General features: G+C 32.4%; 1 protein-coding gene and 1 long non-coding RNA gene across 2 annotated transcripts; one reads left to right on the plus strand and one right to left on the minus strand.

Moving 5' to 3' along the window:
- Nucleotides 1-863: 863 nt before the first annotated feature.
- Nucleotides 864-3,380, minus strand: LOC143053924 (uncharacterized). Its single transcript, XR_012971504.1, has 3 exons — nucleotides 3,082-3,380; nucleotides 1,822-2,112; nucleotides 864-991 (listed from the first exon to the last, which is right to left on the minus strand). It is a non-coding gene; the product is annotated as an uncharacterized LOC143053924 (long non-coding RNA).
- A 5,033-nt stretch (nucleotides 3,381-8,413) lies between these two features.
- On the plus strand, nucleotides 8,414-15,213 carry LOC143053923 (uncharacterized). The gene is made up of 5 exons (XM_076226726.1): nucleotides 8,414-8,553; nucleotides 10,439-10,578; nucleotides 11,671-11,903; nucleotides 13,318-13,466; nucleotides 14,773-15,213. Exons 1-5 carry the CDS (start codon nucleotides 8,430-8,432, stop codon nucleotides 14,850-14,852), a joined length of 726 nt encoding a protein of 241 aa, XP_076082841.1. The 5' UTR covers nucleotides 8,414-8,429; the 3' UTR covers nucleotides 14,853-15,213.
- The last annotated feature ends 1,339 nt before the right edge of the window (nucleotides 15,214-16,552 follow it).

Here is a 16,552-nt window from a genome sequence, read left to right on the forward strand (position 1 = left end):
AGCAATAGTTTAGGCCACGTAACTGTCCTTATAGATTGTTTGAGTGGTTGAATTGTTATTTCATTAATGCATACAGCTAAAATCCTTTTCAAAACATTTGTAATATTCATAATAAACATTTGTATCGATGCTTCTATTTTAGGACATCGAATTTTGAATTCACGACTTCTATATCTGAAATCTTCATTTGAACAAATAATCAGTGAAGCGGATTGTCTGTGTACAGTGTTTTTGAAATCTCTATCTCTATAGGCTTAAATTTTCCTTACTGGTCGCAGGATTTACAGCAATAAGCAATGGGTGTTTAAGTAAAGGTAGAATCTTTGGTTAGCTAGCTTGTTAGATGAACCGTGAAGTCATTGCTAGGATAGGTATACTAACCTCCTTTTGGAGTAGTCTAGTCCTAAAGCCGGATATATTGGTTATCGGTTGGACTAGTCTATTTTTAAAGGAGGGTGGTTTACCTAACCTAATAATGACTTCACGGTTCAGCAAGCAAGCAAGCTTAAGCTAACCAAAGATATTACCTTTACCTACACACTCAATGCATTCTGCTGTATATATCAACGAGAGGCAGGACAGTTGCCATGATTATGTGATCAGTGTTGCTCATTCGTTAGAGATTTCTGTATTGTGTTTTGTGGACTTGTTTTTCTTGTTTTTTTGGTTTTTTTTATGTCAATGTCGTCTAAATTTTTCAGAATCAGGATTTTGATAAACCTTGGTGATTTCTTTCCTTTTTACATTAGCAATTTGTTAAATTCTAAATGTTGTGCTTGCAATCCGATCAGGACACATAATTTAAACGGATTATGGAGAGGGCTTGTGGATTCATTCACATTATTGTCGAACAAAATCATACAGGAATTTTAACTTTTTATATGAACAAAATAACAAACATATATATTTAACAAAACGTTCATGTCCTTAACCAGCAGAAAATGTCACTATTTAGTCGGCAGATGAATATAATGTTGATCTTCATTCTTTGCTGAAATAAAGACGAAAAAAATCAATTGAAATAAAAATATTGATGGCATGGTTTGCTCGTTTGAATAGTTTCTGATTTTGACATTTCTGAAACTTTTATCAATCGGCAATCCTCGGTAGAATCCGCTACGGTACGGAATCGGCCGAGTTGAGACGAATGAACCCTTTATCTTTAGAATACATTATGGTTTGTGCTCATAGTTGAAGTTCGTACGATGCATTACCTATCGTGTTTCTTCTCATGCGACATTCTACTTAATGCTATTATTATTTTAAGAAGTGAAAGACGAGTAAATACATAATTTTAATGTATGTATAACACAATCAACCTGTTCGACCTTCGAATTTATAGATTAGCCGAGCTCAGTTCGCAAGACACACAGTCACCGGAAAGGCTTTAGCCTAAATCAAAGTTCGGGACACCACACATCTGTATTTTGTTCTATTCAATGCTGACAGAACCTAACATGGTATTCAAAAGTCAAATTTACATTATATTTTTACATTAACACAAATATCAAACAAGACATACACCGAATGCTAAAAAGCCTTAAACTAAAGTATGTGCCTATCCAAAATTATTATTATAAAGATATATTTTTTATTTCCAATAGTGGACCCATTACAGGCATAATCAGTACATTGATTTGTTTATCACTCAATTGCAATAGACAATAAACAAAAATAGAAATACGTTTGACAAAAAACATGAAAATTGCTATAAACATACTTCATTGATCGTTTCATTTTTTTCTGGTAAGATTTTGTTTTTTTTCTGTTTTTTTTCGAGTGTATATCATATCGTTGTTTTAATGTTTTTTTTAAACATACTTATATTGTTTCCCCAGTTCTGTTATTAAAGCCGCACACCAAGTTGCTCCTGCTTCAGAAACTAATTGCAGCGCATGAGATAAAGCAAAGGAAAATCCTTGTAAATCTGCTTTTTTGAATCTGTGGACTGGATGGTCACCATGATTCCCACAGTCAAAGCCCCAGTTGCAAATTGGAGCAAAATGACTATACTGTCCTTGATTTACATGACTGCATCTTAAATTACCAGTTTGAGCGATGTAGATGTCGGTTCCATCGTTAGCACAAACCCAGCTGGTTGGTTGCTGTGCACTAAAAAAAAACCAACAGAAAACAATATATTTGGTTAAAGCTAAACATTACTTATTTTCTATTAAAACTGATAAAAACAGAAAATATTTACCAGTAGAATAATTCATACGATGGCATTCAATAAGAATCGCACTGAAATATTTTAAAGGATGTTCAATCAGCAATCATACAGCACTGCGTTTATGATGGACAGTGTCGGATCTACGGGACTGGGGTGAGGGGTGGGAGTTTGGGGGTTTGGAGTCGGGGTGTAAAAAAGAACTTTTGGACTATCAACATATTTGGGATGTTTAGTTGGAACCCCCTCCCCCTTTTACTTAATACATGATGGATCCGCGACATCTGCACAGTTGGACTCGGAGTCTTTGAAAGGATTAACTCTACGTTATACCAGTCTGTAACTAGGAAAGCAACCAATTTGAATTCCGATTTTTTCTTGGTATGTTATTTTTCACAAACAAACATGAAAGTTTCCCTACTTTTAGAAAGTACGCACTACTTTCCTCGTATTCATCCGTGATCATTACACACATTGCGACTAAAGGACCATGACATAACACCCACCATGTATATAAAATTATACAAAATATCTTAAGACTAAGTAATACTAGTTTGGCAGGGACTTAAAATTGTTATATTCGTTAAGGTATTAATAAAAATACCAAAATGTCTAACAGCAGGGGCGAATCAAGTGTCCGAGTAAAAAAAAAGGGGGGAGGGGGTGCGTAATTGTTTTAAATAGTCAAAAATAGCGCCGTTTTTTTTTTTTTTACAATTTCAAATAAAACAGTGCGTACCGCCTCTACGCTCCCCTTGAAGTAGTCATTGTATAAAAGAAAAAAAGAACATGAAATACAGAGATTTCTTTGTATAACATTATAAAACATATAAGTACAACTGGTACAAACAATTTAAAAGGAATTTAAATACATTTTTTTTTGTACTTAAAAATTACAAAAATGAACATACCCCTTGCATCCGGTTATTGGACACTTAAAATTTGACAGTTGGTACCATTCCACACTCATCTTCTTTAGTAGAGATTGTCAAATTCAAGTCTTTTAACGATCAAATACAAATATCCAAATGTACTAACGTACGTAAAACACCTATTCTTAATATAGCATATTTCTTTTTGATTTACTCGATTCAATTTAAAGTTCGGAGAAACATGAATACCCAAGTTACTATATTTAACCATAACGGATAGACATTAAGTAGTTAAATGAAGCGCATATAATGAGAGACATTTGTATGTACTGCCAATATGATAGAAAAGAATTTGAAATCCTAATTTCGTTTCGTTTGATTAATAACAGAATGCAGTTTATATTTATTAAAGGGGGGGGGGGGGGGGGGTTGTAAAATCATTTGTAGAATGTTTTCATAATATTATCTACTTCTTTTCTTTATAAAAAATAAAGAGATGTGGGATGATTGGCAATGAAAAACTATCCACCAGACTCTAAATGACATGGATGCATGTCAGCAATTATAAGTCACTTATATTATTACCATACGGCCTTCGAAAATGAGAAAAACAATGCTGCATTATCTCTGTAGCACCCCGTCATGAAACTTGTGAAAAATTCAAACGAGCAAACTAACGGCGTAATTTATAATAACTAAAATTCAAATAATGAAAAACAAATATGACATACTTGAAACAATGATAACACTGAATTATAAATGGCGGAATTTAACGAAACATGTATGTGTTTTTTGTAAATTCTGACATATTGAGGATATTAACATTAAACTTGTTGCAACTTATTTTGTTAAAAGTTGAATTATAAAATTGCCGATCTCTTTTGGCACAGCTCTTACATATTTTTTAAATTTTAAAATCAATTGTACTTAGAACTTTAAAAGGAAGTTATTGTTTAAGCCAATAAGAATACAAAACAAAAATATATATTCGAAATCCTATTGATCTGAACGGATAATTTAATTTGAGTTTTAAATAGATCATTTGCGTGTATTTTTTAAATATGGTATTTCATAAATGTTTATAATGCTAGTTTAAATATCCATATTAAGATCACTTCCTCTCACATTTCTGAATAATTAGAAGTTTGATAGGTCTAAAGTTTTATTAGAGCCATACTTGCAAGTAATTAAAAAAATACTTTCAAAAATATAAAATGTGTCATGACTTCCTTTATTTTACTTAGTATAAAGATAACTGATTCACTGTAACCAGATCTAATAGACTTGTATTGTCTCATTGAATTCAGTTATATGTCTTAGGCCTAGAATGAATTTGAACGCACCCCCCCTTTCCCCCCCAAAAAAATGAAGCCAAACCCAAAACAAAAACAACAAAAAAATCAATGCACAACTGCTCTAATTTTAATAAGAGTATAAAAAGGGTACATATACATTTTTTTGTTATAGCACACAACATCTATAATAAGGACCTATAATACTGGAAGTGTAGATATCGGAATTCCAATGGGGACTAACTGTGCACCACTTATTGCGGACCTGTTTTTGTATTGCTATGAGTTACAATTTATGACAAAAATAAGCAAAGACCCATCGAAACAACATCTAATAAACAAATTTAATAATACTTTTAGATATTTGGATGATATTTTGGCTCTCAATAATGACGACTTCAGTATGTATATTAAAGAAATTTATCCTGTTGAACTTACTTTAAATAAAGCTAATACTAACAATGACCACTGCCCTTTCCTCGATCTTGATATCTATATCACTAACGGAAAGCTGAGTACTAAAATTTATGATAAAAGAGATGATTTTTCATTTCCTATCGTTAATTATCCATTTTTAGATGGTGACGTTCCCTTGTCAACATCTTACGGTGTTTATATATCTCAACTTGTACGATTCGCTCGTGTATGTAACAATGTTTTAGATTTTAACGAGAGAAATGTATGTATTACTGAAAAATAATTACACCAGGGTTTTCGATATCACAAACTAGACATCATTCGTAAATATAGCTCAACATGCAAACTTCTTATACGTTCAGGTATTTCACATCCAATTGTTTATGGAAATATTCTTTATAAAGCACAAAGGTGTCAGTATTCACCTCAAAAACTAACAAAATCTTTGAATAGACTTATTAAGAAGGGATATAGTTATGATACTGTTGTCAGGCCATCAAAGATTGCATATTTTGGCGTTAATATTGATTCACTTATAGGGTCTTTGCATAGGAACTAAACACATTTATTCAAAAAACAGTTGTTGGCATGACACGGGTTATGTTCTTCTCATATATGTTATGATGGTATGATACTAAACCCCTAACGGGAAGGATTGTGCCTGATGTTCATATGATGAAATCATAATCTTTCAGTCGGTTTAATTGAAGTCTGGAGCTGGCATGTCAGTTAACTGCTAGTAGTCTGTTGTTATTTATGTATTATTGTCATTTTGTTTATTTTCTTTGGTTACATCTTCTGACATCAGACTCGGACTTCTCTTGAACTGAATTTTAATGTACGTATTGTTATGCGTTTACTTTTCTACATTGGCTAGATGTATAGGGGGAGGGTTGAGATCTTACAAACATGTTTAACCCCGCCGCATTTTTGCGCCTGTCCCAAGTCAGGAGCCTCTGGCCTTGTTAGTCTTGTATTATTTTAATTTTAGTTTCTTGTGTACAATTTTGAAATTAGTATGGCGTTCATTATCACTGAACTAGTATATACTTGTTTAGGACCAGCTGAAGGACGCCTATGGGTGCGGGAATTTCTCGCTACATTGAAGACCTGTTGGTGACCTTCTGCTGTTGTTTTTTTCTATGGTCGGGTTGTTGTCTCTTTGGCACATTCCCCATTTCCATTCTCAATTTTATTTTTGTATAGAGAGTTTACATAAGTGACTTCTAGAGAGAGGGGGGAAATACAGAAGGGACATTCCAACTCCTAAGTCGAAATGACAACGCCATGCCAAAAGCCCGAAAAAAGACAATCAATTATTTACAACACAGAAAAATGGAAGACTAAAGGCTGAGCTTGCTTTATGCTTCGGATGGGTAAGCAGATACTACTCTGCATGCAGCACCAGCATGTATCTTATGTTTAAAAAAGTAAATGCAAATATTTGCACGAAACACATATTTCTATAAACGTTCAATAAGTTCGAAGCATTTTCTTTAATTGGTCCTATGTTCATGGTACATCATCAGTAACGGTGGATATTTTGGAGATTTCAAGTCAGTTAGCAACTCGACATTTGCCAATAAGCACTCTGTATATTTTCCTAACGGTTAGTGCATTTCGAGAGTTTTTGGACATTTCTGTTGCTTCCATGGTAACGGTGACCATTTCCAAAATTAAAAGACAGATAACACATTGGCACGCGAAAGGGAACATATGTTTATGTAGAGAATGGTGGATTAACCCTAGTTGTATAGCTAGCTAAACCTCTTACTTGTATGCCAGTCTTCAATGTGAGTTACATGGCTGTTATTTGTATCTCAGTGAATGTTATTCAGATTTTGTTTGTATCTATACCTCAGTCAATATATTTTTCAAAATTTACTTTTTACTAAATTATTGTATTTTTTTTAAGTTGGTCAGAACACTCGAAGAACTCGATTAACACAGATTTTTAACCCTTTGGAAGAAATGTGAACTTTATCTTACTTAGAAATTAAGAAGGAAGTTTTATTTTAAGGTAATTGAAATACAGCTATAATAATAATTAATAATAATAAAAAAAACCAATGCTAAAGTATTTGTTTATGAAGTTAATTTAAAGAAATGATTATATCTTATTTGGAAAACGTCATTTTTCAAATAAGTTCTATGCTCATTTTTAATATTCATACAAATAAAATTCCTCTTTAAGTAATTCACTATTTGCAGTTTTATAGCTGTTTCATGTCTATAATTATATGATTAAATGTATACTATATTTTGTTTGATTTACAAGCTATAATAACATAACTCCGTTACATTTTAATTAGAAATTTTAGATCAAATTTTCGTTTAAATTATTTGATTTGCTGGTAAAATAACAGGAATGGTATGAAATAAATCAGTGTTATATTTTAAATTTCGTTCTGTTATATCTGTATATCATATTTGTTCAGCATTTACATTTTTTAAAGAAACTCTAAACCGCAAAAAAGAAGAATATATGCTTAATTATATTTATTAAATTTGAGATTCTTTACCATGGCATGTTGAATATTCAATAAAAGTTCAACTAATGAATTACGAAATCTATATTGTTGCTTGAAGGAAGATATGAAAAACCTGTAGAGTTGTTATACTCTAAAGACTAATGAAATATCAAGAATCAATACATTCTGTTGAATAGAAGCGGTAAAGTTAAAAAAAAAAAAAATGATATTTCTGCCTTTTTTAAAGAGTTATCTCCCTTTTCAATGCAAATTTTTATAGGAATTTTAAATCGTGATTTTTTTAGTCTTCGTCTAAGATTTTATTGGACTTTTTTCTGTGTATATTTTTGGTATATTGCTAAAGATTAACACTTACAAATCTTCTGTTGCAATTACTTTTAGGTTATGGTCAAATTTATGCTAGATTGACTGGACTATTTGGACACCTACAAAATATATTTTTTTAAATATCTATACTGTATGTTTCTTCTAAATAAGACTTAGTTTAATTAATTGTTAATTTAAACGAAAACTACGAACAGTCAGTCATTTACAATAGTTTTCTACAAGTTGTTGAAACATATTTTTATTCGTACATAATTAGATTAGTAACTTTTAATTTAATTCCATGTCAACATCGAAAACAATGAATCCGTGAATATTTTTCTGAGAACTTTGTCATAAACATTACAAAGAACTTTATTAGGAAGTACCATATTAGTCAAATGAAAATAAGTAAACACCTTACAAAAATCTAGAGTACACGAAAAATTCCAATACAAAAGAAATGTACGACGCAATTTGACAAAATGCCAATGCTAAAGACATATACTTTGAGTTTATTTATATTTCATCTTAAATATAACGAAATGTATGTAAACGTTTTCGCAGTATAATGACTTGCAATAATATAAAAAGAAATTTAAAATTTACAGTCCAGGGACTACACTACGTCACAGTCTGTAGATAATTTTAAAACGTAGTGGAATTTTAAAATTAATTTTAGAATATAAGCTTAACGACATGCGCCTTTAATCGTTTACCAGAACAAATAATCGAATTCGAGGAATTAGTATAAATATAGTTTGGGGATTTTTAAACGATTCTCAGCCAATCTAAACACCGTCTTAAAGATCACATGTTAAGCATATATTCAAACTACTTTTCTCATTTCAGATATTGTATTTGAAGAGTAATATTCCCTAAAATGTCAAATGGCAAATATATGACCGGTAATCATGGCCACCAAGGCTACCATGGTCATCATGAAGACCAAGGACATTATCAGCAGCAAGCCCAGCAATTAAAGTATTGTCAACGAACAGCAGACGGTAAACAAATTTACTTTTGCTTATATTACAGCTAATTTCCTACTGCATGTAAACCAAGACTTTGGTGAGCTTGCTTGCTTTGTTAGTATATTGTACAATTGTAATTGGATAACATTTAATCAAATTTAAATATAATTTATACAGCTTAAAATGTGCCTATATGTCATACTACATCTTCTTTTTTCAATATATATTGTTTGAAGATATCAATCTTAATTATAAAACTTGAATTAACATTTTATCGAAACATAGCAGGCAATTCTACAATTTTGTTTTCTCTACAAGCATTAGGAAATTAGCTGTAAGATGATATAAAATGTTTAGGCTTATTTCATTAAACTTATTCGCATCTTCATTATAAATACATATTTTTAAGTTCTTCATTTTTGTACTTTTATAATTTTGGAATTCAAACGTTTTATACTTCATATATGTTAGAGATAAAACATTTTGTATTTTTATATTTAAATAAATCGATATTGATCTCACATATTACCTTGTATTCGATGATGATTACGAGTTATTGGTTTACGTCCAGTGGCATATATTACATCTTTATCAGAATTGTATTATATTCATACATTTTGTATATTCACCAGATATCAATATGACACATGCCTTGTACGCACTCAGCCGGATTTTTGATATGCTAGTTCATAAGGAAACAGTCCACAGATAACATGCCACCCTACTGCACTCAAGTTTTTGTCCAAGTCGTTCTCTGTTTATTCTCCTAAGTAGTTCTTGTTTCGTTACGAAACATCACATCCTTTTATTTAAGGCAGGCGTTCATCATATAATTTTTTCGATTCATTAGCCTAGATCATAAACTTGGATATTCATGGATCGTTTTGAGGCCTTAGGATTTTCACATATAATGTTAGATGTTCGTGGTATGAGGCGAGATTTAATTTCCGCAATTTTTAATACCCCGTAAAGCGTTTTGTTATAAGACTTTTGGATATAAAAATTCCTTATATTTGCACACAAGATGGTCCGAGTACACAGTTATTTCGTAGTGCATTTCTTTTAGACAATAAATGAAAATTAAAAAAATCCCACCTGCGCTTTCTCAATAATATTTTTACAGTGTGTTGTACTACTTTTGGGACAAATTATATCAAAATTATAGAAAACTTCATCAGCTCTAACTCAAAATATGGACAATCTTATGTTAATGGGGTCTTGAAATCTTTTGACAGCTTCCGAAGTGCTAATTTTTGACCTTTTTCAGCTGGACCTAATCACTACTTTACATTAATATTTATGACCCAAATTTTTTTACAGTGTCATTTCGCCCCCCAACTTGCTATATGAGGCATAAAACATGGAGAAATAAATTTGGAAGGGGTATAACAAAAATTGGCAAGTAACACACTGTCCACACTAAGGACTATATTCGTGGACAACGAAAATCAAAGGACGATAACTGTGTACTCGGACCAGATGCTCTTGAAATTCATGTTTTAGAAACGGTTAAACACTCTATAGTTGTACACTTTTATTATATGGCCCTTTGTTTTTCGAAATCAGCACCAATGAATAGGTATACTTTGTCTCTTGTTAAAAAGAGCAACATGTCAAATATCACTCCCATAGATTTTGGATCATATATGAGTACCTGAATTTGCGGCACGTTATATGAATATCGAACCAATTAAAAAATCTTAAGTCTTTTATTTGTCCCGGTTGTTGATTGAACCCATATCTACCGTTCTTGAAGCCAGCATGAAAACAACGAGGTGTTTACTTTGTATATGAAGCACTTTAAAATCTAAGTAAAACGAAATTCTGGAAAATTATGCGTAACACAAATCCGAGTCTAGTCGTTTTTTCAAATTGATATTGTTAGTAATCAATGTTGTTTATTCTATTGTTAAAATAGCAAGTGCCCAAATGGTTTATGAAGTATATGGCAACTGCATAGCTATTTTGGAAGAATTCGAACAAAGGGAACAGAAATCAAATAGATTAACGAAATCCAATATAAGCCTACCTGACCAGTCTCATAAAGGAGATCATGACGTGAGTACTATCGTATTTAGATTGTAAATATTTTTGTCAAATCGGATGAAGAAGGGGGTCGGAGGGGTCCAGATCCCGAATCCCGGGCTTAAAAACATGAAATCCCGAGGTCCCGAATTTACTAAAAATTAAACCCCGAAATTCAAAAAAAGATTTCCCGGTCCCGAAAGGGTCAATCCCGAAATCCCGAGCTTAAACACATCCGATCCCGACGTCCCGAAAAAGGTTCCCCGCTACCCCCCCCCCCCCCCCCCCCCCCGCTGAACAGTTTGATGTATTATTTTAACGGCTGTATTATATAATGACATTGCTAACATACCTTTTGGTCAAACTGACATACCGAAAAAAAGATGCATGGACACACTTTTTAAATGAATATTATTTGTACCATTCTGTATGAACAAATGCACGATGCTTTTTCCGAATTAGATAAAAACACAGGAAGATATTTGTTATCCATAAAAATGAAACGTTTCCAACGAATTGTTACACAAATATAGAGCATACAATTCGTATTAATGTACACAAAGATGCTATTGCAAAAATCCGATGCGGTTATATTTTGAAACAATAGTTCAATATGTCTAGCCAAAGGACAGAAGTGTAAAAAAATAACAACATTTGTTTGTAAATATCTTGAATGTCGACCGCATTCATCTCTAAAAGTAGCACATGGAGCTATATATTTTTATTGCACATTTAAATTAGCTTGAATGCAATTGATCATCAAAAATTCACCGTGGAATCAAAACTGTTTTGTAATCATTACAGCCGATTCCAATGAGTATGTAGCTTAAGGTTATATATATTTGGTTAGCTTGCTTGCTAGCTGAACCGTGAAGCCATTGATAGGTTAGGTAAACTACCCTACTTTAAGAGTAGCCTAGTCCGACAGATAGTCAATCTATCTGTCTGTAGGACTAGGCTACTTCGAAAGGAGGTTAGTATAACTTGCATAACAATGAATTCACGGTTCAGCTAGCAAGCAAGCTAACCAAAGATATTACCTTTAGATACATACTCATTGAAATCGGCTGTATTTTGTAAGGTCTATTTATGTATATTTTTTATGTTTGTTTTGAAAATGATTAGGTACGACGAATACTTGAAGCCCAGTTATTGATGCTGGAAACTCAAATAAAAAGTTGCCGTGATGACGTTCGAGATAAGGTGATAAAAAATCTGAAAGATTTAACAATGGGGTGGTACGCTGAAAGACACGACAAACAGCTCCCTACAGAGAGTTATACGGATAAATATGCTGCAAAGATATATGAGATACTCGCACGTGGAAGAACATCTCATCCATCGGACTTTAATCAGAAGTATGAGTAGATAGATAAATAGTTTAGGATGAATATTCTCATAGAACATTTTTGAGGATTCAATTTGTTTTCTATACAAATAATAGAAATTCCATTTTAAGAAAATGATATTTTTTTTATTGTTTTCTGTTGGGTATACATTTTGTTTTTCCATTTATATAATATAATTACTTTTCAAATTTGGAGCATAATTTGGGAAATTGAGGTAATTGTTGGAATTCAAGGGAACGCAAACGTATTTGATATTGTAAAGCATTTATTCATGTAAGTAAACTATGATAATAAACTGCAGATGTGCTTTTTTTTGCGTAGTCAAATTGCATTGACCGTATAATCATTTGTAATATACAGTCGCTGACCGTATATCGCCTGGTTTAAGACGACAAAACCTCGCTTTCTTCATGTTCCTAATCTATTTAAAAATAATAATATTTTTGAAGACAATGCATGTTTTTTTTTATATATATATATCTCCATGTCATATACATTATGTACTGTAGTACGACGCTAGATTAAAACTGATGAGGAAAGGTAACACACGGCCACCGAAAGCTTTATTATTGTAGAGCCCAGGTGGTCGTGTGGTCTAGCGGGACGGCTGAAGTGCAGTCGATTTGGTGTCACGATATCACATTAGCATGGGTTCGAATCCCGGCGAGGGAAGAAAAAATTTTAAGAACAAAAATTTTCTGAAAGCAAATTTACAGATCTAACATTGTTGGGTTGATGTTTAGACGAGTTGTATTTATATAATTTACAGATCTAACAATGTTAGATCTGTAAATTTGCTTTCGCAAATTTTTTGTTCTTCCCTCGCCGGGATTCGAACCCATGCTACTGAGATATCGTGACACCAAATCGCCTGCACTGTAGCCATCCCGCTAGACCACACGACCACCTGGGCTTCACAAATAATAAAGCTTTCGGTGGCCGTGTGTTACCTTTCCTATATATATAGGTATGAAAGGTAACACATGCCCACCGAAAGCTCTTTTTTTGAGAGCCCAGGTGGTCGTGTGGTCTAGCGGGACGGCTGCAGTGCAGGCGATTTGGTGTCACGATATCACAGTAGCATGGGTTCGAATCCCGGCGAGGGAAGAACCAAAAATTTGCGAAAGCAAATTTACAGATCTAACATTGTTGGGTTGATGTTTAGACGAGTTGTATATACATTATGTACACAGCCATGTATCACCATCATTGATGGCGATCCGATGGATACATCTGTTGTAGGGTTGTCACTGACTCAGACGTACTTATATATATATATGTATCCATCGGATCGCCATCAATGATGGTGATACATGGCTGTGTACATAATGTATATACAACTCGTCTTAACATCAACTATGTTAGGTTGATGTTTAAACGAGTTGTATATATATATATATAATATATATGTAACCATTTACAGACCTGGTGACGTAGCAGGTGTAAGTAAAGAGGAAATGCAACTAGTACTGGCCTCACAACACAAGATATCAGAAAATGACAGAAGCTTTACAGATGATCCAACCAGAAGACCTACAACACCTAGTGTTAGATCAGGAGACAAGAGAAGAGGTGAAAAATATATAGGATAAAAAGGGGAAGAAAGATACCAGAGGGACAGTCAAACTCATAAATCGAAAATAAACTGACAACGACATGGCTAAACATGTAAAAGACAAACAGACAAACAATAGTACACATGACACAACATAGACAACTAAAGAATAAGTAACACGAACCCTAACCAAAAACTAGGGGTGATCTCAGGTGCTCTGGAAGGGTAAGCAGATCCTGCTACACATGTGGCACATAAGAATCATGGTTGTTTAAAAATAAAGATTATTGTCATTTCAAGTTCTATCATTTTTATGAGAAAAAAGTTCAAAATTTTATGCATCAACATTTGTACGACAAAGCACATTCTCAAAATGTTTCGGTAAATATTGATGACTGAATGCGAATAACGATTACACTTTCGTGTCTTAACCACAAAATATTCAAAACATCGTCTGTCAGAAATGGTATGAAACGTTTGAAAAAATCCTATGATAATGATAACTTCTACCCTTGAATCAGGTATATGCAAATGGGTATCACTTATAAGCATAACCTTTTCTTTTTGAAACAGGACTTGCAAAAGATTTCTAAAAATATATTGAAATATTTGTTGGCCTAAGTAGAAAATTGGAAATCCCTTAGGAACGACATTAAAAAGTTCAATGTAGGATAAAAACACGTAATTCACATAGTTTTTTTTCACTGACCCCCACCCCCTTCTTAACTTTATTTGGGAAAAATTGATTGACCAATATGGATATATGTAAAATCGATTTTGGATTCTCAAATCTTGCAGCAATTACACCCCCCCCCCCCCCCTAAAAACTATTTCATTTAAGTTTTTTTTTCTTACATTGAACTTTTGATGTCGTCCCTAATATCACATATAAACGATCAGTCTATTTGATGGACAGTTTGTTGATCTTTGGTCAAGTTGTTGTCTCTTTAACATATTTTCAGTTTCCATTCTCATTTCTATTGATAAGGAATATTTAGAAATTGAGATATACATTTAAAAAAAACTTTGGTAGACCAATTTAGGGCGAACATTTACCGACGTTAAAATCTAGTAAATAGATGAAGACGAAGTGATTGTACTCCCAGGATTGTACTATAATGTAAAATGCCATTTCCTGTGTCATTTGATTATTGCTGACTTGATTGTACTTTCATTAAAATAATTAGTCAATTAAAGAAATATGAAAAGTAGGATATTCGTCATAAGACAGCAACCAAACGACAAAAAACTCAATGTTTAACCACAGGGCAAATACAAAATAAATAAGTTAGTTTTTGAAAAGAAAAAAATCTATTATTGCAGGTGCAGAGAGACTGCGAACAATACGAAAGGATCTTGAGGATTACATTCCCCCAGAGTATTTAGGTACTGATATGAAATGAAAACAGCTGACATTAAAACATGAGTGAAAAGTGTCTATCTTTGACTATAAATTAAAGAGTTACAAATAGTTTATGTTATATATATTGTTATGATGTTTTCTTTTAAAAATATATTTTTGCCATTTTACAGTATTTTGTTATGATTTGATATTCTCACTTTATTTACAATTTTTGACTTTTATACACGTATCTTACATCAGTCATGTACTGTTGTCTTCATGATTTAGTGGTAATATGTCTCATTAAAAAAGGAGAAGATAGAATACAAGTATTGGTCCCATTTATTTTCTTATGACATCATCTTATATAGATAGTTTGTTTAAAGAGAGTGTAAATGATTTATTAAAAATATACAGATTATTGTAATTTTTTTTTATTATTTCACAAAGATAATTCTTCAGTACGAAACATTTAGAAATTTATTAGATCGGAAGTTGATATATTGGCTATTTCTTCGAAAGGAACGCAGTTCTGAGGAAATACCATAATTGAAATCTCTTCCTTGTTTTTCCTGTTAGTAAAAGTCTTAATATAAATATTGTACAATTTTTATTTTTTACATCGCTCAGAGGGTTAATGAAACAGATGCTCATTTTTTGCTCCCCACATGTTGTCATATTCTTCAAGAAAAATAAATAGTTGATTGCTTTTTACTTTATTTTTTCTTAAGAACCCAACTGAAACTATTGTGATGCACTTTGGTTCTTCTTTATACAAGCATCAGCAATCAAGACTTATATAGACTGTAAAAAGTCTAAGTCCTTCTTCTTGTGTATTAATATAAAGTTGTTGGACTTCCCGACCTTGTATATATTCTATATGCATTCAGTATAAGTAGTGTATTTCAACGTATTAGTCGACCTGAATTTTGTGCTGCAGAAAAGTAACACATCCGTAGTTTTTTCTTCTCTAAATCAATTTATGACTTTTGAATAACGGTAAAAAGTAAAACCACAAAAATACTGAACTCCGAGGAAAATTCAATCGTAAAGTCCATAATCAATTGGCAAAATTAAATGACAAAACACATCAAACGAATGGACAACAACTGTCATATTCCTGACTTGGAAGGATATTTTCAAATGTAGAAAATGGTGGATTGAACCTGGTTTTATAGCGCTAAACCTCTCACTTATATGACAGTCGCATCAAATTCCGTTATATTTACAACGATGCGTGACCAAAACAGACAATAAACAAAAGTCAAAATATGGATACATCAGGCATCACTGTGTTACAATTTCAAAACAAACAATTATTTACAAAGAAGCACAAAAGCATCTATTAAATTAAAAAACACATTCATTGCTTCGCGTGTCTGACGTCAGAAAATGTAAACGTCACATAGAATTTTTTTTTTGTCGTTCAATGTTTATTCAAAACAAATATGATTTCACATTGGGAACTACTGTTGCCTTTGTCATGTTTGTTTAGAAAAAAAATATACTCATACACAAGATGCTTGATTTGTAACTGACAATAGATATGCTACATTTATGTGTTTATTTAAAGACAGACCTCATTTTTATAGGAACCAACATTTTGTCAGGGCCTGAGTTACATATTGTTTTCTTTATAAACGGTTGCTGCAAACAAGGAAACTCAACAACTAAAGGTTTCTGAATATTTAAAGTGAAGAAACCTCTTTAAATGTTTGACAGACGCTGTCGTTATTTACTTAACCATATGCAATATATAGA

The sequence above is a fragment of the Mytilus galloprovincialis genome, chromosome 12 (genome assembly GCF_965363235.1).
Source record: "Mytilus galloprovincialis chromosome 12, xbMytGall1.hap1.1, whole genome shotgun sequence".
NCBI lineage: Eukaryota > Metazoa > Mollusca > Bivalvia > Mytilida > Mytilidae > Mytilus > Mytilus galloprovincialis.

Coding starts and splice junctions, on each gene's coding strand:
- LOC143053923 (XM_076226726.1), top strand. CDS start 8,430: ATGTCAAATGGCAAATATATGACCGGTAATCATGGCCACCAAGGCTAC. Junction 11,904..13,317: donor CCATCGGACTTTAATCAGAA/GTATGAGTAGAT, acceptor AACCATTTACAG/ACCTGGTGACGTAGCAGGTG. Junction 13,467..14,772: donor ATCAGGAGACAAGAGAAGAG/GTGAAAAATATA, acceptor CTATTATTGCAG/GTGCAGAGAGACTGCGAACA.